The 27,140-nt window shown below is 28.9% G+C and overlaps 1 protein-coding gene across 1 annotated transcript in view; it reads left to right on the top strand.

Moving 5' to 3' along the window:
• The first annotated feature begins 3,178 nt into the window (after positions 1-3,178).
• The window catches only part of LOC126735305 (pecanex-like protein 1), a 28,455-nt gene continuing 4,493 nt past the window's right edge, over positions 3,179-27,140 (top strand). Inside the window, exons 1-7 of the mRNA XM_050439255.1 lie at positions 3,179-3,318; positions 5,370-5,446; positions 15,770-15,913; positions 15,966-16,320; positions 20,924-21,060; positions 21,463-21,576; positions 21,639-21,899. Coding sequence (XP_050295212.1) covers positions 5,420-5,446; positions 15,770-15,913; positions 15,966-16,320; positions 20,924-21,060; positions 21,463-21,576; positions 21,639-21,899 — 1,038 coding nt within the window. The 5' untranslated portion in view covers positions 3,179-3,318; positions 5,370-5,419. The remainder of the gene's footprint in view (positions 3,319-5,369; positions 5,447-15,769; positions 15,914-15,965; positions 16,321-20,923; positions 21,061-21,462; positions 21,577-21,638; positions 21,900-27,140) is intronic.

Genomic DNA, 27,140 nt, shown 5'->3' on the forward strand with positions numbered 1-27,140 from the left:
ATCAAGGTAGTTACAACAAAAGTCTTATCACAAAATGATAATGTATTAATAAAAAGAAAAAGGATTTTTTAAGCAAACTTGAGTATAAGTAACGTATTAGATGTATAATTTGTATATATTTTTAAAGCCACACTAAAATAAAATTGACATTTATCACGTCAAAATCATCCCCATGTTTCACACGATTTTGGATTAAGAATGACCATAATTGCTTTGAATATCATAAGAATATTTGCTTTAAACGTTTTATTTCAAGACGTGGATGCCCGGCAACAATTTTTAGTGACAATGGTACAAATTTCTCTGGTGCCAGCAATCAAATTAAAGAAGTTTATGACACGCTTAAGTCACAACAGACACAAGAGCAATTGACTGCATTTTTCTCATGCCATGAAATACAGTGGCAATTTATACCTCCTTTCTCTGCTCACTGGGGTGGTCTTTGGGAGGCAGCTATAAAAAGTACTAAACATCACTTACGAAGATTAATTGGAAACCAGAATTTAACCTTTGAAGATTTTTCCACTATTTTAGCACAAATTGAGGCTATTTTAAACTCCAGGCCACTTCTTCCCCTATCAGCTGATCCACTGGACTTAACTTGTCTTACCCCTGGACATTTTTTAGTTGGAAGTCCTCTCGTTTCGTACCCTGAGCCCAATGTCTCGTCAATTCCTGAAAACCGCTTAGATCGTTGGCAAAGGTTAAGTCAGATTCAACAATTCTTTTGGACTAGATGGACCAAAGAGTATCTCAACAATCTTCAGAATAGGCCTAAATGGATGTCCCCAGTCCCCAATATTGAAACAAATGACCTTGTTCTTCTTAAAGATGAGAACACCAAACCTCTTGATTGGCCGTTGGCCAGAGTAGTAGACACTTTACCTAATAAAGATGGTAAAATACGCTTGGTAAAAATTAGGACTAAAAATGGAATATTTACTAGAAATATAACCAAATTATGCCCGTTGCCCAAATCTGATAGTAACTTAGTTTAACCATAGTATTTCTTGATAAGTTTTGTCTATAAGTTATAATGTATAATGTTTGTTGAAGGCAAAGCCTTCAAAAGGGGGGAGTATGTTAAAAGTTAATTTTAACAATTTATTTTATTTTATGATTTTATGGAATCGAAGTTTATGGTTGTCAAACGAATAATACCTTTTTTCTCAAGTAAATAATTTTTGCCTGAACCTTCTCCCAAATCCCAACATGTGTTTTTACCTACTTTTTAAGAAATGCCTTTGTTGCCAGTTTAGCTTAAGTGCACTTAAAAATCCATTTTTCTCCTTAAGTTCACTTAAGTGTTGGCCCCATGACACACGTGCATCCCACATTTTTTACCCAACATTTCACCCCGAGTCCCACGAGAAAAAATCAGTATTCACTCAGTCACCGCAAAAAGAAGTACCTACTCTCGCGCCCTCGAAACACAAGGTTTCTCTCACCAGTGAAGAAGGAATTCACAAAGCTTAAAGTACCGAGAAAATAAGTTAGTCAAGAGCAAGTTGGCGCAAGCAATTCCTCTCTCTCTCACTCTCTTCCGTTTAAGTATTTGTCTAAAGTTCATATATGTATACCTAATTGTTACGATAAAGTAGTTTAAGTTATGTAAAAAAGTCTATAGTGAATAAGTGTGCGTAAAGGTGGAAAACTGAACTGAAAGTGAGTGCAACGTTGTGAGTGCAACAGTGGTTGTCAATAGCTGCACAAACCAAGGTGACGTTAGTGCTAATGCCGTTCCTGGTTCCTGCTAAGTTCCTGCTATTGGTCTTGTGATTCTGGAAGGCTGGTAACGTCAACTAATATTGTAAACCCTGGTAAATAACTAACTTCAACATTGTAAATCGTTCATTAGTCTATACCTGTTAATTATTACTAACCAAAAGGTACAATAAACCCTTATGTAATCGTAAATCACAACTGTGTAATTTATTGAACTGGACCTATGTCATCGAAGGGCTCGTCAATGCAGTAGCCGTTGCTCGAGCAGGTATAGGTAGGTTTTTTAAGAAACCCTAATCTATATTCAATATTCATTATCAATAAATACACACTCTGAAATATTTAAATATATACTATATAAGAACTTAGAAAAAGGTTTTCTAACCTTTGAGATGTGTTTCTTGTACCTTAGAAACTGATTAAGTAATTGCAAATTTTCGTTATAATTTTTTTCTGTCACAAATGTGAATTTGTGACACCTTTTAAATGTAAAATTTTGTCTTTTTATGTCGATTTCTTGCAATTTTCTAATTAATTTTTGATTTAATTATTTATCATATTTATTTAATTGGCAATTACAAGCTCCTGATCTGAGTTCATTTTATGTAATTAAAAAAAAATTATATAGGATAATGCCCTTTATCCTAGTCTTTTTAATTTTTTTAACTTGGTCCAATAATACATGCTGAAAACTCAAACAAAAAATAATAAGAATTTTCATATGGCACGTAAACCGGATAATACAAAAATTCGAAAAAGTAAATAAAAAACATTTTTTTTTTGTTTTATATCGCAATTAGAAAAAGTATAAAAAAACAAATAAAAAATAAAAAAATATTAATTGAATTTAATTGACCTTCTAACTCTACTACAGTTTTCAAAATCCATGGGCTTTCAGGTCTAATACGTTTTTTTGTCATAGGCTTTAGAATAATATGAAAAAAGTATTTTAAATTTTAAATTAAAAACAAGCATAATTAACTTACAATTATTTACTTAAGAATGTCAAAAATCATTATTATAGAACCGTTTCCACAACTGTCATTTTGCATTATAAACTTAGCCTATAAGTACGTATAATTCATTAATTAAGACTAAATAAAAAGTCTTTTTAATTAATAACTATACTCTTACTGAATGCATCTTACCATGAAACACCTTCAATCCCAAAAGAAGATCGAACTTTTCACCTTATTTTAATCAAGAATATGATAAGCATGTTCCTTATACACACGCATTATTTATTAAAGATTCAGGAAGTTTGAAAAACCTTAAAAATCAAATATTAAATTTAAAACGCATCCTCTATTATTAAAAAGCCGCAAGAAATGCAAAAATGATACATATTTGAGCGGTTAAATGTTATTGGTATTTATAAACAAAATTGTTCGGTATTAACTGCGCCTATGCACGTATAATATCGTGACGTTCGTTTGATTTCGAAGGAGAAGCAGCAAAATGTACTTCAACAAGTTTCGCTTTAGTCGCGGTTTTGCGGTTCTTTCGTTACGTCGCGCTGTCGGTCGAATAATAAACACAATTGACCTTTTTTGTGTTTGGGGAGTTTGGTGTAATACGTGAGACATTTTAGAGGTAAAATATATGTATAATTTGATATTTTAATTAATATAATAGTATTTATTTATTTGGCAAAAAGTTGCCACAATAATGTTTAAGAAATCTTCCCTTAGATTAAATAAATACCATGCGAACTTTGGATTAAATTTTACTATTAAATAGGTAACTTCTAATTCATTAGTATGGCAAACTTTTATGTGTTTGTACATGTCATTATTTTAAAATAAATAACCCCTATTGCTCTATTTTGTATTTAAAGCATTCTCTTTTAAACTAGATTTCTTCTTTAACTAATTTGTAAAATATTAAAGTAAATAAAAAATACTTAAAAAGTAGAAGGGATTGTTGGATTTTGAAACCTATGTTTTTAAAATTTTCCTTGAAATCTTAGAATTTTTCTTTATAATGTTGTAATTATATCTAGGTTATCTGGATGACTTACAAATTTAATAATTATTGCAAATGCCTGGAAAAAAGTGAACATATTTTAAAAAATTACTTTATTATACTGGATTAAAATAAAAAATGATTTTCACTGCTTTCAAATCATGGAAAAAAAACTATTTCAAATGCCTTCCATTATTTCAATATTTTCCATTATTTCAATCATTCTTAGCAAAAATTGCTGAGATAATCCAGGTGACTTAAAGAACACTGGATTTAATTGTCTTGAAAAATCAAAAAAAAATTTTTTAACTTATTTTAAGAGTCTTCTTTTTTTATATTTCTAAATTTGGATAATATGTAAATTATTTTTGAAATGACACCATTATTTTATTATATGTTATAGTATTAGTAAAGTATAACTAAAAAAACTCGTTTTCATGGCCACTTTTTTCGCCCCACATGATGGTGATGTAAAAATTATAGAGTGTTATTTGTACATTTTTTAATTAATATTTGTACAAATTAAAAAAATGTACTGAGGCCTAAAGTATCACTTTAGTTTTTAGAAGTTCTAAGACATTTATGTTTTTGAATTTTACGTAAAAATCCAAGTGAAAATTGATAGGCCACATGTCATAATTTGCGTAAACTATTTACGAGAAATAATAATTTAAAAATCCCAGAAAAATTTATATTTGCGAGAAACTATAATTAGCAAAATTTTAACAGTATAATAGAGCTATTGAGAGACATATAAATACAATATACCTATTTTGGTTTTAGCATTTCCAATTGTAAAAATTCACGACTGTTAAAAAACTATAATTAGGAAACGCTAAAAATTGTTCCTAAAATTACAAAAATTAAAAATAATATTTATTAAATGGGTTCGTTAGTTTATTTACCGCTCGGATATAAATTCAGTTATAATTTAAAAACTAGTTATTTGTGCACATAATAAGTATATAACTATATATATGGTTATAAATATTTCTGATGATTTCATACTGTTTTAACGTATTTCCTAGATTTACATTGACCAAGGCTGAAACGCTTAGGAATTTTAAATAAACAAATCGTTAAATATATACGGGGTAATCTCAGTGAGAATTAATATTTGTCATATATTGGTCTTAATGAGTCAACCCAATTTCTAACTAATCACTTACCCTCTGTATAACAGTTTTTAGGGTTGTAACGTAATGCCATATACACCCATTCCACACCTTAATAAACTGGGCTAGTCAAGATACCCCTTTGGCATGTTTACCAACCAATTAGCCCTAATTAAGTTCAATTTTAATACCGCAGGGTGGCCTCAAAAGTCGTAGACACCCTGTGAATCATTTATTGGCTGACCCCTAATGGGTTTTTACCCTGGTGACCCACATTAGGTCCAGAAATGGTCAATATTAGACAACAATTTTAAATATTAATCCATAGTTCGTGTCTGTTTGTGACATCGGACACGCAGGCAGGCCATTTCAGTCATTCACCCTTTTTATGCTAACCAGGGGGTTTAACCCAGATTTGCCACCCCTGAGTTGGAAATAGGGGCTAGAAGGAAACACGTTCAATGTGTCCCTATTTATTATTAGAATTTATTTTTGCGTAAAATATATTATTTAAGACAAAAATTACATATAAAAATGTGTACTAATTGATAACCTTATTTTCAGGATGATTTTTTAAAAAAACCGATTATAATACGGCATACAATTGAAAAATCATGACGTCGAGACTGGCTCAGATGCAAGTAAGTAAAAGTTAATTACAAAAAAATGGCTATAAAATTTTTTTTTAATAATTACTAATTTATTACATTTTTATGGGTTTGCTGCCTACTTATTAAGAGCATTAGCATGTCGTTAGCAGACGAACTAATAAAAAGTAAAAGTGACATTAAAAAAATAAGACCGAATGTCTGCAAAAAGGTTGTATTGTTGTTTATTGCTATTCAAGGAAAATCGTGGGTATAGGCGAAAATCCCACACTAATCCAGTTTAAACAATTAAAAAAAGACAGTTAAAAAAAATGGTTATATGGTAGTAAATATTTTTCAACCCACGGTATTGATTGTGTCAATTGCTTTATGAAAAATATGAACAAACATATTGATTAATTTACATTTTTACACTAAATAATCAAATACTTTCTAGATCAAATTAGTATTAAAAGCCTGAGAATTTTTTTAAATTTTCAAGTTTTTTTAGGAAAAATCGATTGTAGTAGCCGAGAAATGTCTAAATCAATAGTGCTAGTCGAATACAAAAGTCTTAGTAATAAATGATTCTTTGAAAGAATAATCCATACTCCTTCTCTAGAATATCCAAAATTTCTAAAACTTTTAAGCCCAATCAATATTAACACCCTAGATACCTTAAGGTTTTTTTAAAGGGAAAATTAATATTGCCAACCTTGAGTGACTTAGATTCAATTTTTTTCAATTTCAGTCATTCCTGTCAGAGTGTTTAATAATTAGAATTTGTCAATTTTTGAGGCAAAATCAGTATTTACAGTCTAGAAGATATCAGCAAAGTATATAGATTTCAACTTATTTTAACAATTTGTTAGACTGTGATATCAGGTTCAAAGTTTGTAAGAATAAATTAATATTTAAATATTTCGACCATATGTATCATCAATGTCAAATCAATAATGATATCCTAAAATGAAAATTTTTTCTTATAAGACAATATTAATTTATCCAAATCTTTAACTTTTAAACGGTTATAAGGGCAAATCAATATTTGTATTCTAGAACATCCTGAATTTCACGGACTTTTAAGGCTGATCTAGAATCTAAAATGATCAATATTGATTTAAAAGCTCTGAAAATTTGGGATATTTCCAGTTCAAGAGCTTTTGAAGGAAAAATCAATATGTATGTACCAAAAAAAATTCAATTTTAGTTTGAATTATTCATTAAATTTGAATTTAGTTAAAATTGTACAAACACTTCTTTTGATTCTCTTAGTTATTATTGTATTATAGCGCCCTTTAGATGCAAATACATATTGCTAGAGGAGGAAGTAATTCAAAACTTGAATTCCTCTCAGGCAAACTTTCTTCTATGCAAAAATTTTATATTTCTTTTATTATTACATTATTATTTCTATTTCTGTAATAGGCTGAAAATTTGCAATTTACGTATCCATAGTTAAATTGTTATTTTTGTAATGTATGGATTTCTTTGTAATTTCCAGTCAATTGAAGAAGTTTGTTATTTTTACATGCAATCCATCAAATTCTCATCTGTTTTCTAATTAAAATACATTATTTTCCCCTTCATCTAAAAAACTAACAATTTTTACATTTTTTTTTAAACATGTTAAGCAAAATTCATATTTTTTTTTTAAATTATTTTTAATAGGAATTTATTAAAAATTGCTTGTTTCCGAAAACGTATTAAATAAGGAATTTTGTACTTTTTTTTTCAGGTTTGATATTTTTAATTTTTTTTGCAGGAAACCAACAAATTAATATCCGCACCGGAAAATTGTAGAAACTTCTTATGTTTTTCCTGGAAATTTTAAAAAATCCAATTTCCATGAAATTCTAGAAATTTTCAATATTTCAAAGAAAACCAACATCTTTTAATTTTTTTTAGGCAATAGATGAATTTCTCTACTGTGTTTCAGAAAATTAAAAATAAGCTGAAAATTTGCAATTTATTTTATTAAACTCAATAAAACTCTTCCTATTTTCCTGATATAAACTTTTAATAGAAATTCAGGTTTTAATGATATTTCTTATGGATCTGTTGAAATTTCCAGAGAGTTGAAAACATTTCTTATTATGCTTTCCTTCCTATATTGCTTTCCAGAAAACTGAAAAGATATTTTTATGTTTTTTCAAAAAACTGGCTAAAAGTTCAATTTCCTTCCAGTAAAATCCAGCTATTTTTTAAGAATATTTAATTTTTTCCAGTTCATTTGATTAATTTATTTGTTTAATTTAATAAAATTCTATAATTTTCAATTTAGTTCTATATACTTTTTTGATCTCTAGTAATGAATTTCTTATTTTTCCAAGTGAAGTAAATGATTTTTCACTTAAGTCAGAAAATAATTTTTTTTCTAATTTTTAAATTTTCAAATTCAAATTCAAATTCAAATTCAAAACAAATTTATTTATCATGAAGGTAAATAAATAATGATATACAATATTGTAGCATAATAATATACATATGTTGTACAACCTATCAAATACATGATAAATAGGACCATGCCTCGATTATAGAGAACCGTTTACACAGGTTCATCATAAGATAGAACCTGTGTGGCATAGCCCTTCAAAAACCTTAAAAGTAAAAAGTAAAAAAAAAAAGATTTTCTTAATTAATCGAGACATGCATGTATTGAGTATCATATTTAAGTATTTAAGTAAGGCAAAGCAGGCGGGGGTTCTGAATATGCAGGAAATTTTTATGAAGAACATTCATATTATTTATTATTTTCCAGCTGAATAGAAATAAATTCTTTCTCCCAAAAAATGTAGGTTTTCTATTTATTGAATAGATTAAAACAATGTTTTATTTTCTTGTTTTTTTAATGCTGTTCGTAAATTTTATTTCCTACAAAATATTTTCCACTTTATTCTTTTCAAAAAATTAATTTTTTTCTTAAAGAATTTTTTCTGGCAAATATTTTATTGAAATTAAAATTTTCAGCTTCACGTTTTTTACTTTTTCAAGAAAATCCGAATTTTTAAAAAGTACATTTGCAGGTAATTAAATAATAAAATGTTTTTTTATTTCCTCAAGGATATTGCAAAAATTTTCTATTTTACAAAAAACTAAAAAAAAAAAACCAAAATGTCCCTAAAAATTTCCAATTTTCCCAAAAAAACTTAAAGAATTTGGTATTTTTTATTTTTTTTTAAGTAATCCATCCATGTTTCAATTGTCTTTTTTCAGGAATTTTTTTTCTGGTTTTTCTACGAAATTATAGAAATATATTTTTTTTAATTAATATCAAAAATACATTGTCTTCTCTTTTTGTTTTTCCTAAATTTTTTTCAAACAATTCATAATATTTTTCACCCCTTTCCAGGTAATCACATTCTCCAACAACATTTTTTACTTCTTCCAGGTTTTTAATAAATATAGTATGCTCTCCAAACAGTCCTTCCAGAAAGTCGATATTTTCTAAAACATTTTTTTTTTCAGACAAACCATGTATTTTTTAATCGTTTTCCAGATAACTTGAAACATAATTTTAACTTATTTTGTTGGGATCCCTGGAATATCTGACATTTAAAACCCAAATAATTTTTCATTATGCATTTAAGCCCTAGGACTAGTTACATAATATACGGGGTTTCTTATTAGAAAAAACAGCACATCCTACACGTATAAAAACGCCTATAAATGGTGCTCTCTTGTTGCTACGCCTCTGTTTATTATGCAATAAGACTAAATAAGGAAGAAGCTCACTCAGGTGAGTCAGACAGTGAAAAGTATATACGTGGAAGTGGGCGAAGACCATCAGAAACGCCTGGTCAGCCAACCTTAGCAAACGATTTGGTGAATCAACCAGTCAATGTCAACTTTTGCAGGTGTACGACCTGATACTTTTCTTTATCATATACAGGGTATACAAATTCACGTTTTCTCTCTAACCCCATAGATTAAGAGTTGCATTAAAAAAAATAATGGATTCTATATACGTATCAATAATAACAATCATTCAAGTACCCATCTTTGGAACTTAAACGTACCCACCTAAACGGTTTTAGAAAATGGTGATTTCACCAACACATGAAAAAAGTGACTCAACCATCCATTGTTTCCTTGTCTGCAAGTTAAGTAAGTAAACGTCATGCATCGTACGCCGACGTATTGTTAATTAACAAGTTGTGTTTTTTTTGTAAACAACAATTCGATGTGTAATTGTTATTTGTTGCTTAAGGATTAACAATTAGGCTTGGCGCCTCGTATTGGCGGATTAAACGGTCGTCTATACAAATACGAGTAGGTTCATAGGTTTCGGTTAAATTTTGAAATTTTATGTTAATATTGTGTAAAAATGTATATATAATCACGTCAATTGACAGATAATTCAATTTCTGGTATTCAATTTATTTGATGCTTTATAGCTCTAAAATTAAAAATTAAAAAACTTATCGATATTTAAAGTAGAAAGTGATCGATCGACTATTGGTTTTACATGAAAATACGACATAAGCGACTTTTGTTGTTTTTTCAGTTAACTGAAAAAATAATTGAAAAATTGGTCCTAAAAGAACAGATCTTGCAAGGGTTGTTTAGAGAGGATACTTAATTTTTTGAAAGAGTAATTGTAAGTAACTTAAAATAAAAAGCAGGAAACAGAAAAATTCATAGACTGATTGAAAGAATTAATAAATTCTTTAAAGAATTAATGTTTTTCCATAATTTCCTGGAAAGGGATTTTTTTTTAATTATCTAGAACACAAAGAGAAAAATTAATATGGGCTTAAAAAACAAAAAGTACCTAATTTGCTGTAAAAATTGTATATTTCTAAAATAACCTGGAAATTAATTTTTTTTCAGATCTTTGGGAAACAATAATTAAATAAATGTAATAAATTAAGTTGCAAATATTCTGCCTTTTAACTTAATAGAAGAAATATGAAATTGTTGCTTGGAAAAAAGTTTTCCTTATGCAAAAAATTATTTTAAACATTTTCTGAAACACATTAGACAAAATCATACATTACCTAAAAAAATATAAACAAAATTCCTATTTCCTTGGATTTCTTTGAAAAATTGAAGTTTTTAGAATTTCTTGGAATGAACGGATTTTTTAAAACTTTCTGAAAAACCTTGAAATATTTTTAAAAATTTTTTGGTGTTAAGGGGAAATTGTTTTTTTATTTTTCTGGAGAAAAGTATAAATTATCAGGTTGTTTAAAAAAAAACAAATAATACAAAATTTTATATTAAAATAAAATACAGTTAAAAAAAAGTGTGTCGTAACATGCAGGAAATACCCCAACAGTATCATCGATTTCCGATAGTTCACACGTAAGGTGAAATGCAACTTTTAGCAATTTAAATATTAATATGACAATAAAATTTGTGTTGTGGTTATGTATGTAGCACATGTTGCTAAATAAATATATATTATTATTATTATTATTATTATTATTATTATTATTATTATTATTATTATTATTTCCCGAAACAAACTTTTCCTACTTTTCCTAAAAAATTATTTAAAAAAAATATGAGTTTTGTTGATTTTTTGATACTTAATCAATAAAATTTAAAAAATCATCTTTAATTTCCTAAATGATGTGGAAAATAATTTGTTTTACTTGAAAAAGAAATTCGATGAATTGCCTGGAAATTACAAAAAAATTAATGAGTTTATCAGAAATAACATGAAAATATGAATTTCCCTTTGTCACTCTTGAAAAGAAAAGTCCTTTTTTTTTGGTTATTTTTTTTTGATATCCGTAAAAACTGAATAAACCGCCTGGAAAATAAAAAGAATTTAATTAAATTTAATTAATAAATTGCAAATTTTCAGCTTAATAAATGAATAAAACAAATACGAAATTTTTTGTTAGAAGAAAGTTTTCCTGAACGGAAATTGAAAGTTACTTTAATTTCCTGGAAGAAGGAAAAATTATTTTTTAAATTTCCTGGATCACAGTAGACAAATTCATGCATTGCCTAAAAGAGAAACCAAATAATATTCACTATATCTTAATATCTTAAAAATATGTATAAAGGAAAATAATTTAGGTAAATAGAGACATGATAAAGTTGTCAAATAAATGTGTCTTTGGTAAAATGTGTATTTTTATACAGAATATTCTCTACATAATATTTAGTAACCAACATCTGAAAAATTAAAATAAAGCAATATATACAGTGGTGGCCAAAAGTATGGAAACTTTAAACTTTTTCAAAAAAAGCAGAAAATATCGCAATGCGAAAACTCTCAAAAATATATATAAACAACTTATCAGCAAATAAAGAAACTCCAATGGAGGTAAAGCAAAAAAAATTTGTTTATTAATTTTTGATGAAAGAGGAGTTATTTCTCTGTGGCCAAATGTATGGAAACCTTTAATAAAATCATAATAATTGTTTACTAGAAGCTGTTTAACGGTACGATTTTGTTTGAGTGAAGACAGACATCAAATAGTTAAACTATACCAGAAGGGCTATAAACAAATTGAAATAAATAAAAATTTAAACATTTTAAAAGGCACTGTTTCAAAAATAATTAAAAAATTTGAAGAGAGAGGAAATATTTCGGTAGCTCACAAGCAAGGAAGACCAAGAAAGTTGTCCAAAAGGGCTATGAAGGTAATGAAAAGAATGTCGATGAACGACCCAAAGAAAACTTCTATAGATATTTCTGGAGAAATGAGTGAAGTGGGAATTTCTGTGTCTGCTCGCACGGTGAGAACAAGGCTAAATAAAGTGGGGCTTTTTGGAAATGTTGCTATAAAGAAACCACTAATATCAAAGAAAAATAGAAAGGATCGCTTGAAATTTGCACGAGATCATCTTACCTGGTCTCACCAAAATTGGAATACTGTGTTGTCTAGTGACGAAAGTAAGTTTCAATTATTTGGGAGTGACAAGAGACGTTATGTCCGGCGACCAAAAGGTACAAGGTACAGCCACAAATACCAAATGCCTACGGTAAAACATAGTGGTGGAAGCGTAATGGTGTGGGGTTGTTTCTCCCGATCAGGTGTTGGCCCCCTGGTTAAAATTGATGAAATAATGGACCGTTTTCTATACAAAGACATATTGGAGAACAACATGTTGCCTTATGCTGAGAAGAAAATGCCATTGAGATGGTTGTTTCAGCAAGACAACGACCCTAAACACAAGTCCCAATTTGTGAAAAACTGCTTGAATGAACAGAGCATTGCTTTAATGGATTGGCCTTCACAATCTCCATCTCATAGAAAATTTATGGGATCATTTAGACAGGAAGATTCGAAACCATTCGATTTCAAACAAGGCTCAACTGTGGGAAATACTGCAAACTGAGTGGGCTGCCATTTCCAGTGAAGACTGTGCAAGACTTGTTCATTCTATGCCACGAAGATGTAGAGAAGTAATAAATTCGGAGGGATATGCCACAAAATAGTAGCAGATTTTGATTTAGATGTAATTTATATAAATAACTTTCTTCAGTTTCCAAACTTTTGGCCAAGAAAATATTAATTTTATTTCATTTTCTTTTTATAATACGTTTAATTTTAAATTAATATGTTAAGTTAGGTAAAATATTATACATACTTTATCACAATATGAGTAACTTTATTATAGTTCCTGGTTTCTTAAAAAAAATACAAAATAAAAAAGTTTCGGTAAAATTCATTCTGAAAAAATATATGCTTTCAGTAAGATATTAAGGAATCACATTAATTTCAGTTATACGTCAGATAAATTTCGTTTGCAAAATGACTGAATTTATAAAGAAACTATAATAAATTAAAAGTATTTATAACAGCAAATTTTACAAAAGCCGTAACTGAAAAGGTAAAATTCCTTAACACTGTCCAAATAAATACACAGTAATTTTCCGGTACTTTGTATCTTGTGAAACTCAAATTAGAACCTGAATAACATTTTTATTTTTTATTTTTCAGGTAATTAAAAAAAATTTAATTCTTTCGGGAAATTGTAGATTTTCTATTTCGTGAATAATTTTTCGCACCAGAATAATAATATATATTTACGACACACGTTTTTTTTTTACTAACACTAATTTAAAACTGTTTATGGTTCTCTAGGATATTTAAAAAAATATCCGCTTCTTACAGGCGATTTTAGAAAGTTCCATTTTATTTAAAAAAAAAAAAATTCCAGGGAAATGGGCGTTTTTTTATTGGGCAATTCATGATTTTTTTCTACTGAATTTTTAAAAATAATTTTTTGATTATTTCAGGAAATTGAAGTAATTTTTAATTTTCTGAGAGGTAATTTTCCGGTACTTTACGTGAGTGAGTCCTTTATAGCCAATGTAGTTAATGACATTTACGTATATATTTTTTACAGTTTGTATAACTTGTGAAATTCAAATTAGAACTTGAACATCATGTTTTTCTACTTTTCAGGTAATTAAAAAAAATTCAATTCTTTCGGGAAATTGTAGATTTTCTATTTCGTGAATAATTTTTTGCATCAGAAAACTAAAGGAAAACCGTTTATGGTTCTCTAGAATATACAAAAAAATATACGATTCTTGGAGGAGATTTTACAAGGTGCCGATTTTTATCAAGAAAATCCAAGGAAATGGGTGTTTTTTTATTGGGAAATTCATTATTTTTTCTACTGTTTCAATGAATTTTTAAAAATAATTTTTTGATTATTCCAGGAAATTGAAATAATCTTCAATTTTCTCTGAGGCAAACTTTTTTCTAAGCAAACATTTTATATTTCTCATATTCCTTTAATCTGAAAATTTATAGAATACAATTTGCAAAACTGGTGACTTTTCTAGTTTCTTGGAATAAGGGAAAAATTTTGGAATACAGTAGAAAAATTGATGGACTGCCTAAAAGAGAAAAAAAAATACTGAATTTTTGAATCTTAGTTCAATTTTAAATTTTATTCATAAGGTATAGGTAAACGAATTATACACACATTAGGAACACCGGAAATAACTGAGATCTCATTAGAGTTGTAATGACACAATGCCAAATTGTCTGTTACTTAATTCAGTGATTAGTAAACGAGCAAGATAATCATGCACAATGTATATCTAAGTATAAATATTTAATAAATATAAAATGTGCCTGGCAAAGATTTTTCTTATAAATTTGCCTTGAAAATTACTTCTTTGAAAAATAAAAAAACGTTTAAATTTCTGGAGAAAGTAAAAAATAACGTTTTTTATTTAGAAGTACACGAGTAAAAGAAAAATAAGAGAACTCTAAAAATCCCTCTAGAAATTTCCCCAAAAAAATGGGTTCATCCTGGAGAAATTATATTAAAAATCGGCAAATGGTTAGAAAACGAGCTAATGATGACAGAAGATAATAATGCACAATAAATATGAAAACAAAGATAATAACGCACAATAAATTTTTAAGTATTTAATAAATAGAAAATGTGCAATTCCCTGAAACAGGTTTTTTTTTTTGTAAAATTTGTCTAGAAAATTATTTTTTTGAAAAATAAGAAAATTTTCCAAATCCTTGTAAATTTCCCCAAAAAAATGGGTACAATCTGGAGAAAAAAAATGTTTTTTTGCTTCCTGGAGAAATTATATTAAAATTATAATTTTATTTAATAAAAAAAAATCTGTACCAGAAACTGCCTAGAAACTCAAACGATTTTCGTTAAATAATTCACAAATTATCTTGATATTGATATAAAAAATTGACAATTTTACTGGAAATCATTGGAAAATTTTCTAAAAGAAGTAGAAAATTTGCAATTATTCAACTGCCTATTTTTCTGAATGATTTGAATTTTTTAAATTAATTGAGACTATATTCACGAGGTCCCAAAAAACCTTGATATTTTGAATATACCAGTATCAATTTTATACTGACACTTTCAAAAAAATCCTCAAATAGGCATTTTTCTTACAGGATAGATAATTAATTCCGAATATTTTATATGCCTTTTATACCCGAATTAACATTTAAAGTCGAAAGTGATGAGCGACTAGATCGCATATTTTTAACATAAAAAAAATATAATATAAACTCCCTAAATCAATATTTTGCTCAAAAAAAACAACCTTTATAGGTCAAAAATCCTTCAATTCACCCCTCAATAACCCCTGAAACAAATAATACGCATACACATTCAAATTAAACGTTAATGACGTCAACAACGACTCAGATGGTCGATGTACACACAATACAAATAAAGCGAGCCCTCAATTTAATATATAAACGCGTGCGATAGAGTTTAGAGGTTTTTTTTTTAAATTTTTTATTCAATAATGTCGTCGAGTTTAAACGATTTAACCGCCATCAATTGGGACTCGAATCCTCCCTCGTTGGTCACCAAAGGGTTATTAGAAAAAGTGGATCAAAAGTATTATATTGTAGGTCTGAGGGTGGCCGTGGAGACGAAACCTCTTAAATTTTTGAATTGTTCCAGGCGCGTTTCCAGCAGAAGCAAATCCAAGAAAAAGAAGAAAAACTGCTGAAACTTTACGAGAATCAGCAGCAGAGAGCTATCGAGAGGGTGGGGCGTAGTAGTGCCGGCAGTATTACCACTACTAGCACTGTTGGAGCTACAAAAGTAAGTGATTTAGATTTTTTAACCTTTTTTTTTAAAAAAACACACTTTTTAGCCTCGACTTAGCCTGGATGACCGAAGGCAAAAAGCCGGAGTGGACAAAAGCTACCCCCTGCAACCCCTAAAAACCAACACGAGGGTAAACAAAACAGTTGCCAGCAGCAGGACGACGACTGTAGTAAAATCCAGTGCGAAAAAGACAGTTAGTCAAGTGAACAATAACAAGCCAGTGGTTAGTCAAACTGGATCGTATAAAAAAGTGACAAATAATAATTATAAAAACGGTAATTATGAGGAGGAGGCTCAAGTTATTGATGGGTATGATACTGTTGATAATGGACGTGATCATTTGACTGATTTGTTAAATGATAATGATGCGGGATTGGATGATGAGGAACTTCCAAAAATAGGTGAGCTAAAAGTTTGTTTTTTAATTATATATAAATAACTATTTAATAATTTTTTTATAGCTCGTAGACAGTTTTTATTTGACTATTCTATCTTAATCGTGAAAATAGTTATCTGAAAGAGTGTTGGCATAGCTGTCAAATAATAAAAAGTTATATATAGATAACTATAATAGTTACAAGAAAGTTGTTTAATAGTTTTTTATAGCTACTTAAATTGTTTATTAGAGAGTTTTTGCTTTACTCTTTTATCTTAATTCTGGAAAAAGTTATCTGGGAAAACGTCGAGTCAGTTGTCTTGGAGTCTATCTGACGTCAGCCAAATAACAAAAATGTATATATCGATAACTATAACAGTTACAAGAAAGTTGTTTAATAGTTTTCTATAGCTACTTAAAATATTTATAAGATAGTTTTTATATTACTTATTTATCCTAATCCTAAAAAGAGTTATCTGGAAAAATATCAAACCAACTGTCTTCGAGTCTATCTGACGTGAGTCAAATAACAATAATTTATATATAGATAACTATAATAGATACAAGAAAGTTATATTATATTTTTTTATAGCTACTTAGTTTTTCTATTACTCGAGTTTTATTTTATTATTTTATATTAATTATGGAATAAGTTATCTGAAAAAGTGTCGAGCCAATCCTCTTGGAGTCTATTTGACGCCAGCCAAATAATAAAAATTTATATGTCGATAACCATAACAGCTACAAAAAAGTTGCCTTATAACTTTTAATAGCTACTTAAATTGTTTATTATATAAATTTTACTCTACTCTTTTATCTTAATCCTGGAAAAAGTTATCTGGAAAAACGTCGAGCCAGTTGTCTTGGAGTGTATCTGACGTCAGCCAAACAATAAAAACTCATATATCGATAACTATAATAGTTACAAGAAAGTTGTATAACACTTTTTTATAGCTACTTAAAATATTTATGAGATGGTTTTCACCTTACTCGCTTATCCTAATCTTGAAAAAAGTTATCTGGAAAAATGTCAAACCAACTGTCTTCGAGTCTATCTGACGTCAGCTAAATATCACCCAATATTCCCGCCGATACATTTATTTTTTTTTATTATACTAATTACCCCTATCACGCGCGCATCCCTATTACTTGGTATAAGTCTTATGATTTATAAAAAACTCTTATCCCTGGGCGTAAATAATAATCCCCTAAGCGTAATAAGTATTGCTTCTATTAATACAAATACTGTGCTTTTATACTTTCTGGACCACTTTTTTATAATATTTAATATGTCCTTTAATTAATAGTGGAGTTGAGATCAAAATGTTATGGAGTTAAACGTCAAGAAGTGTCAATTTTTGGTTTTGAGCGGTGGTAGAAATCCTATTGAGCATATCTACGACATAAATGCATGTCCTTTGGTTAATGTGTCCCAAATTAGAGATGTTAACAACTAACTTGATGGTTAGTTATTGGGTACTGTGTGTGTGTCTTTAAGTAAGTATGACTTAAATTTTCTCCAGGAATTCTCACATTAAATACAACAGAAAAAAAAGAAAGAACAAAAAAATTTATTCTTGGCCTAACTGCCTGGAAATAGGAAATTAATTAACGGTTCAACTGCCTGGAATTAAGGAATGTCTGCAACTGAAAACCCACTGCCTGGAATGATAAAGCAAATAAACTATATCAATAAACTGGAATTAAAACATGAATCCATGATTCGCTGCCTGAAATTGAGAAATTAATTAATCTGAATCCTGTCGAATAAACTCACATTTGATTTTTAAGCACTTTTTCGATAGACTTTGGCCATATCGATATGAGAGATATGAGTCCATAAATTTGACAGAATATAGGATTTCATTAAAAGCAAGAAGAAGTTACTTGGCCTCAATAGCGTTGAATTAAACAAAGTGGAAAACAGAAAAATTTACCAAGTAGCTTAGTCGGTCCTCATCAAAAGGAATATTCGCGATATAGTAATAGTAACACTATAATAAAATCCCTAATTTGTTTAATTCACTTGCTTGTACGCTCAGGACTGCATATTTTGGATACCACTACAAAAAGACGTACTGTTTGTTTAGTTCGTTTAACAGTCGAACAACGTACTAAAATTATTAAATAATTCTATAAAAATGGTGATTCTCCTGTGGCTCAAAGTGTGGAGAAAGACCCAAATTTGTCAATTCCTCGGCGTGCTCAAAATTTGGGTTTGTCTTACAGCTCACTGTGGCGCTTTGGCATTTGGATTTTCAGCTCCATCCGTACAAAGTCCAACTCACTCAAGAACTTAAGCCTACAGGCCATGGGCAACGCAGAACATTCGCAAATTGGGTGCTTGAACAACAAGCTAGAAGAAAACAAGATTATTATTCTTTTAGATTCTGTATTGAGTGATATGTATTTGCAAGGACTACGTATAGGCGAAAATTTTGTAATGTTGGTTCGGGTATTGAAAGGTAAAAAGTTTGAGGACTGCGAGCTGACAGCCGAGGAGTGCGAGTAAATTTAAAAGTTGCAAGATCTCTGGCAAGTCAATTACGCCATTAATTAATTATTTATGTAAGAGCTATAAACCTGCCGAATTTCCTTTTTCCTGTAAGGGTTTTACCTGAAATCTTTCAAGCAAACGATCATGTGTGAAGCCGATTTCCGGGTACGCTCTTTCGCAATAAGTTTTTTTATATTGTTAAGTATAATAGCTACAAGATATTTTCTTTATAGAATATATCTAAGTTATCTAGTAGATAGTTTTTATTGGACTCCTTTGTCGTAATTATGGAAATAGTTATTTGGAAAAATGTCGAGTCGGTTGTCTCGGATTCTATCTGACGTCAGTCAAATAAAAATAATTTAGATATAGATACCTATAATAGTTACAAGAAAGTTGTATTAAACTTTTTTATAGCTACTTAGTTTGTCTATAACACAGTTTTTATTTTATTATTTTATCTTAATTATGGAAACAGTTATCTGAAAAAACGTCGAGCCCATCCTCTTGGAGTGTATTTGACGTCAGCCAAATATTAAAAAATTTTGTATCGATAACTATAACAATTATAAAAAAGTTGCTTTACAGGTTTTAATAGCTATTTAAATTATTTATTAGATAAATTTTACTTTACTATTTATCTTAATCCTGGAAAAAGTTATCTGGAAAAACGTCAAGCCAGTTGTCTTGAAGTCTATCTGACGTCAACCAAATAATAAAAATTTATGTATTGATAACTATAATAGTTACAAGAAAGTTGTTTAATAGTTTTTATTAGCTACTTAAATTGTTTATTAAATAGTTTTTATTTTATTCTTTTATCTTAAACCTAGAAAAAGTTATCTGGAAAAACATCGAGCCTGTTGTCTTGGAGTCTATCTGACGTCAGCCAAATAATAATAATTTATATACGGATAAATGTGGCAGATACAAGAAAGTTAGATAATAGTTTTTTATAGCTACGCAGATTATTTATTAAACGGTTTTTATTTTTATTTTGAAAAATATTATCTGAGAAAATGTTGAGCCAATTGTCTAAGAGTCTGTCTGATGTCAGCAGCCAAATAATAAAAATTTATATATATATATAACTTTAATAGTTAAAAGAAAGTTATATATTACTTATTTATAGCTACTTAGTTTGTCTATTATATGGTTTTTATTTTAGTCTTTTGTCTTATTTAAAGAAAAAGTTATCTGGAAAAATGTTGATGCAACTGTCTTGAAGTCTATCAGACGTCAGCTTAATAATAAAAAAATTATATCTCCATAACTATAATGGCTATAAGAAAGTTGCTTTATAGGTTTTTATAGCTATTTAAATTAATTATTAGAGAGTTTTTATTTTGTACTTTTATCTTAGTGCTGGATAAAGTTATCTGGAAAAATGTCGAGCTAGCTGTCTTGGAGTAGATCTGACGTCACACAAATGATAAACAATTATATAATTATATCTATAATAACTACAAAAAAGTTACTTTATAGTTTTTTGTATATAGTTATTTCGATTATCTATCAGATGAATTTTATTTTACTCTTTTATTTTAATTCTGGAAAAATGTTGATTTAACTGTCTTGGAGCCTATCTGACGAAATTTTAGAAAGCTGCATTATTCTTCAAAGATTGAAAATTTTTAGTTTTTTTAATTTTACTTTTTCGACGATTTATTTTCAAAAATCCAGAAATTATGACATTTTAATAAATTATTTTTTTGTTCACTTTTTTTTTCAAATTTTCTCTTAAACTGTCTTTTTTACGTTTAAAAATGTAAGTACCAAAAAGAGAGAAAATGCTACAGTCTACATAAAAGCCTATTTCACTTTTTCTCTAAATCAAACCGAAAATCGGAAAAATTCACTTTTTAATTTAAATTGTTATTTTCAATTTTTTACAAATTTTTTTGCTTTAAAAAAAAATTAATAAAAAATTTTAGTGAATTAAAATTTTTTTTAATAATTTTCTCGTAAACTGCATTTTTTATGTAAAAATTCCTAAATATCCAAAAAATTTAAATTTCTATGATCTACAAAAAAGCCTCCTTCACTTTTTACATAAAACCGATAAAAATACAGTATAATTGACTTTTTCATGACAAATTAAAAAAATATTATTCCAAATGCCCTCTTTTAGGTTTTAATGACGATCATTCAGAAATTATTAGCAACAAACCCATCCAGAAAAATCCAGGCAAGAAACCAATAGAGCCCAAATCCACACCTAACGGACCACCAAATCAACGAAATGGAATTTCCAGGACAGAAGCAAAAGTACGTAAATACACTGTCTAATAAAAAAAAAAAAGACAAATTTATATATTTTCTCTAATAAACAACATTTTTATTAAACTACAATTTGTCCAGCAAAACTGCCGTTATTGACTTTTTCCTTATGGACAAACACACGCGCTAATGATAGTCATCCATGAATAACCTTCTTGGAAGTGAGTCAAGGTTAAATTATGAATCATTTACGTGGGGTTTGTCTATGTTATAATAAATAAATCAATATTCAGGAAAGTTTATAGGACGGACATATTTGCTTGTCAACGCTTGTCATTGTCCTGTCACCGTCATTTTTGACCGCATCGAAAAAATTCCAAATGAATCCTCGCAACTAAATCCAAATTCCTCATTTAATTTAAAAAGAAAAAAAATTGCAAAAATTCTCAGGTACCGCCAACGAAACCCGCCCCCCAAAGGTCCAGCTCGAGCGTATCGTCCGCCTCCAGTCACTCATCCAGAAACTCACCGCCAAGGACAAACGACAATATGAGCTCGAAACAAGTAAGAAAATTCAATTTTCAGGGAAAAACAAACGGTTTTAATATTTTTTGTATTAATTTTAGGTTAGGGCGCCATCTAATAACCGCCCCTCATCGAAACAACTTACCCCCAAATCGCCAGTGGTAAGGGATGATTTGGCGGAATGTCGATTTTGTGGTAGACGGTTTGCTAGCGACAGGTTGGGAGTCCACGAGGATATTTGTGGTAAAACTGGAAAGAAGAAGAGGAAGACTTATGATGCTACTAAGCATAGAGTGTTGGGTACTGAGTTGGAGTCTTATGTGCTAAAACCTGGGAGTAAGAAGGCTGGAACCAGTAGTAAGGTATGGAAATTTGTGAATTTATTTAAGAGGGTTGGTGAAGGTCATTTGGCATGCCTGGAATATTCCCGAGTGCCGATAGAAAGGAGTTATGTTCGGAATATCCTTGGCATTAAGTGTTTCTTTCTTTGATTATAAGAAAGCATTATATTTAATTTGATAATATTTCTTTACAGAAAACCAAGGTAGAACCTATTGGTAAAAAAAACGAGAAGGTATTTATTAATTAAGTTTAAAAGAAATATTTTTTTAAATTTTAGAATATCTAAGACACCCAATAAATGCTTAAGCTATCATGCTTTTTAGAAAAAAAAAATCAAAAACATGTCTTAAATGAATTAAAAAAAAAAATATATTTTCACGCAGCAACTGTAAGTAAGTTTTTCATTTTCCAGGGAATTTAAGTAGTTTTTTACTTTTTCCAGGCAGTTGAAGCCACTTTAAATTTGCTTTTCTGGCACTTGGAAGTTTTAAAACGGTACGAATTTTTAGTTTTTTTCCTGGAAATTTAAGTCGCAGTTCAGTTTTTTAGGCAATTTAAGTGAGTTTTTGATTTTTTTCCAGGCACTTGAAACTGTTTTTTTTCCAGGGAATTTAAGTCATTTTTAACGTTTTCCAGGCAGTTAAAGTCACTTTAAATTTGTTTCCCTCGTACTTGAAGTTTTAAAACGGTACGAATTTTAATTTTTTTTCCAGGGAATTTAAGTCGCAGTTCACTCTTTTAGGCAATTTAAGTGAGTTTTTGATTTTTTTCCAGGCACTTAAAACTGGTTTTTTTCCTGGAAATTTAAGTCGTTTTTCACGTTTTCCAGGCACTTAAAGTCACTTTAAATTTATTTCCCTGGCATTTAAAATTTTAAAGCGGTACAAATTTTAATTTTTTTCAGGGAATTTAAATCGCAGTTCACTCTTTAAGGCAGTTTAAGTGAGTTTTTCATTTTCTTCGAGGCACTTAAAACTGATTTTTTCCAGGGAATTTAAGTCTTTCTCTAAAATTGTTGAAGTCACTTTAAATTTGTTTCCCTGGCACTTAAAGTTTTAAAACGGTACAAGTTTTTGTTTTTTTTCCGGGGAATTTAAGTTGCAGTTTACTCTTTTGCGCAATTTAATTGAGTTTTTGATTTTTTTCCAGGCACTTGAAACTGTTTTTTTTTTCAGGGAGTTTAAGTCGTTTTTTACGTTTTCCAGGCAGTTAAAGTCACTTTAAATTTGTTTCCCTGGCACTTAAAGTTTTAAAACGGTACAAATTTTTATTTTTTTTCCGGGGAGTTTAAGTCGCAGTTCACTCTTTTAGGCAGTTTAAGTGAGTTTTTGGTTTTTTCCAGGCACTTGAAACTGTTTTTTTTCCAGAGAATTTAAGTTGTTTTTCACGTTTTCCAGGCACTTAAAGTCACTTTAAATTTGCTTCCCTGGCATTTGAAATTTTAAAACGGTACAAATTTTTATTTTTTTTTCGGGGAGTTTAAGTCGCAGTTCACTCTTTTAGGCAATTTAAGTGAGTTTTTGATATTTTTTCCAGGCACGTGAAACTGTTTTTTTTTTCAAGAAATTTAAGTCGTTTTTCACGTTTTCTAGGCACTTAAAGTCACTTTAAATTTATTTCCCTGGCATTTAAAATTTTAAAACGGTACAAATTTTAATTTTTTTCAGGGAATTTAAATCGCAGTTCACTCTTTAAGGCAGTTTAAGTGAGTTTTCCATTTTCTTCGAGGCACTTAAAACTGATTTTTTCCAGGGAATTTAAGTCTTTCTTTAAAATTGTTGAAGTCACTTTAAATTTGTTTCCCTGGCACTTAAAGTTTTAAAACGGTACAAGTTTTTGTTTTTTTTCCGGGGAATTTAAGTTGCACTTCACTCTTTTGCGCAATTTAATTGAGTTTTTGATTTTTTTCCAGGCACTTGAAACTGTTTTTTTTTTCAGGGAGTTTAAGTCGTTTTTTACGTTTTCCAGGCAGTTGAAGTCACTTTAAAATTGTTTCCCTGGCACTTAAAGTTTTAAAACAGTACAAATTTTTGTTTTTGTTTCCGGGAAATTTAAATCGCAGTTCACTCTTTTAGGCAATTTAATTGAGGTTTTGATTTTTTTCCGGGCTTTAAATTTATTTTTATTTTATTTCCGGCGGAAATTTAAGTCGTTTTTAACGTTTCCCAGGCAGTTGAAGTCACTTTAAATTTGCTTCCCTGGCACTTGAAGTTTTAAAACGCTAGGAATTTTTATTTTTTCCAGGAAATTTAAGTCGCAGTTCCCTCTTTAAGGCAGTTTAAGTAATTTTTTGATTTTTTCCAGGCACTTGAAACTGACATTTTAGGTAACTTTAATTTTTTCCATGACACTTGAAGTTTTGAAACTCTATGGATTTTTATTTTTTTCGGGAAATTTAAGTCGTTTTTCACTTTTTACATTAATTTTTCATATATCCAATTCTCTTGAAGTAGTGTTTAATTTTTTTTAAGAAATTTAGTCGTAGTTCGCTCATTTAGGCAGATCAAGTGCATTTTTGGCGTTTTTTCAATCATTTAATTTTTTTTCCGTGCATTAATAAATAAAGATAATGCACTAAAAATAAAGAAACTGATACTTTTTTCGCCAGTTTTTTCGTCTATAAAGAGTATTATTGTTGGAATTATTTGATTTTTCTACGTTTTTCTTCAAAATTTTACCTTAAGATCTGTCCTTGATTATTTTTCTATGAAATTTTTTTATTAATATCTTTCCAATTTTTCTTTATAATTTTACTTAAAAACTTGATCCTTTTAAACCTGCCTGCACAGCCAAGCTTACTTAATATACAAATAATAAATATTTTCCCTTTTTGCGTCATAATTTTGGCCAAAAATGTATTTATTGGAATAGCACTATGTTTTATTTTATTGGAATTCTCTTATTTTTTCTTGTTTTTTGTCACAATTTTACCCAAAAAGACATCTCAAAAAAGTCAGTTTCATTGGATTTTTAATTTTTTTTGATATTTACTGACGTAATTGTTTATTTTTGCATATTTTTTTAAATTCTGATTTGTTGTTATCATAAACTCAGTTTAATATTATAGCTATAAATAAAATTAGTAACTTCTACCCGAAAGAATTATTATCCATTTTTTTTTATCTCAGATCCAGATACCCGTATAGGGATATTCAAAATAGTGAAAACCATCAATTGAACGAAATTATCCATAAACATCCAAAGTGCTGCTTTACGTGAATTTTTACCACATTTATTTAGGCGTTTCCTCAAAGTTGTTACGTTTCTTTAATCCTTTTATTATTTCCTCATTTAATTTTTTGTTTTAAATAATTTTCACTTTGATTATAGCTGCAAAACCCATCTTTATTGGGGTTTTACATGTTTTATCACAATTTTTCTCCTAAAATTCAACTGTGTTTCATGTAACGTAACTTTTTCAAAATGTTTGTCGCAATTTTATCTCATAATCTGCTTCTAAAACCCATTGTGACTAGATTACAAATCTACTTTTATTAGAATTTTAATTTTGCCCAGTCTTATTCGATTTTTTTGAATTATTATCATAATTTAATCTTATCTTTGGTTTTTATTTTTATTTTTTTTATCTAGAAATTTAAATTTAACCACTTTCACTAAAAAAAAAATCTTTTTTTTTTCTCATTTTTTTTTCCATAATTTTGCGTATACAGTGGCGGCCAGCTAATTAAAAACGACACAAAATTTAATTTTTTTGGAAAACCATTTTATGCAGTTTTAGGAATGATATTTATTTATAAGGGTTAGACATATTAAACACATTCTACCATAAATCAATAGTAATCTATTCAAAAATCTAGGGAAAAAAAATGTTTACAAAATTAATGGACAACAAATTAAAAACGAATTGAATATTTTAATTTTACACCAAAAAAAATCAGTATTTGGTAGGATATCCTTTAGCTTCTTTTATTGCTAGACAGCTGAATTATTCTTTTAAGAACATTCCACAGATTCTCTATTGGGTTGAAGTATGGACTACACGAGGGCCATTCAATTACATCAACGACGTTTTGTTCAAACCACCTTTTTACTGAACGTGCTGTATGCTTGGGGTCATTATCCTGTTGAAATTTCCAGGTAATAGGTAATTTTTCTTCTGCATATGGAAGCATCACATTTTCTAATATAGATTTGTATTTCTCCTGATCCATAATTCCATCTATTTTATAAATTGGTCCAACTCCATACCATGACATGCAGCCCCACATCATGATTGAACCACCTCCATGTTTAACAGTTAATTTTGTGAATCTTGGATTTAATTCCTCACTATATCTACTGCTGTTAAATGGGGCGACTTTTTTGCTAAACGTACCATAATTTTATCCTCTATTGCGGTTGTTATTCTAGGCCTTTTCTTCCTAGGTACATTTCTAACCGTGCCGTGAGTTTTATAATGTTTAATAGCATTATGAACCATAAATTTGGAACATTTTAGCATTGCTGCAACTTTACTGTATGAATGTCCTTCTTGAATCAAATTTAAAATTACTTGTCTTTTTTCAGGGTCACAACTCTTTTTTTTACCCATAACGTTTGTTTTATATTGACCTTGTATTACTTAAGTGAGACACCAACTAAATGATAAATAAATGCTACACATTCATATGCGACAAAAATTGATAAAAAAAAACAAAAGATGAATCGTTTTTATTTAGCTGTCCAAGGTATTTCTAAATTGTTAAAATGTCAGATTCCAAATCTGTTTCAAATCCAAATATTTATGCATGTGCAAGCTTAACATGAAGTGATAAAAACATTTATGTGCAAATAGAAAATATACCGTATGATTTTAGCATAAAATATTAAAAATTGTATCGTTTTTAATTTGCTGGCCGCCACTGTATATCTGAATTTAAAAGTCACTTTTATTGGAATATTTGAAGTTGTTATCAATATTTGCATGAAAACCTGCTTTCAAGATTACTGTATTTTGTATTATTTATATTATTTTTTTGTCGCATTTTTTCTTATGAATCTGCCTTTAAGCCTTTTTCGAAATTTTCAAATTTTATTTAAAAATCTGCCTGTTAGAAAATTCAATGTTAAAATAATTTTACTAGGTTATACTAGGTGTCCCGGTTCATGTGGGAAATCTCTCGGATCCAGGTAGAACATCGAAAAATAATACCGAATGTTCCTATAAAAAAAAATCCTACAGGCCTTCTTTACGAAGATACAGCCTCCTAAAGGACGCTGCTGGAAATTGGTTTTTCATAAATTACTCTTAAACTACCCGG

This window comes from Anthonomus grandis, chromosome 4, assembly GCF_022605725.1.
Source record: "Anthonomus grandis grandis chromosome 4, icAntGran1.3, whole genome shotgun sequence".
In the NCBI taxonomy this organism is placed as follows: domain Eukaryota; kingdom Metazoa; phylum Arthropoda; class Insecta; order Coleoptera; family Curculionidae; genus Anthonomus; species Anthonomus grandis.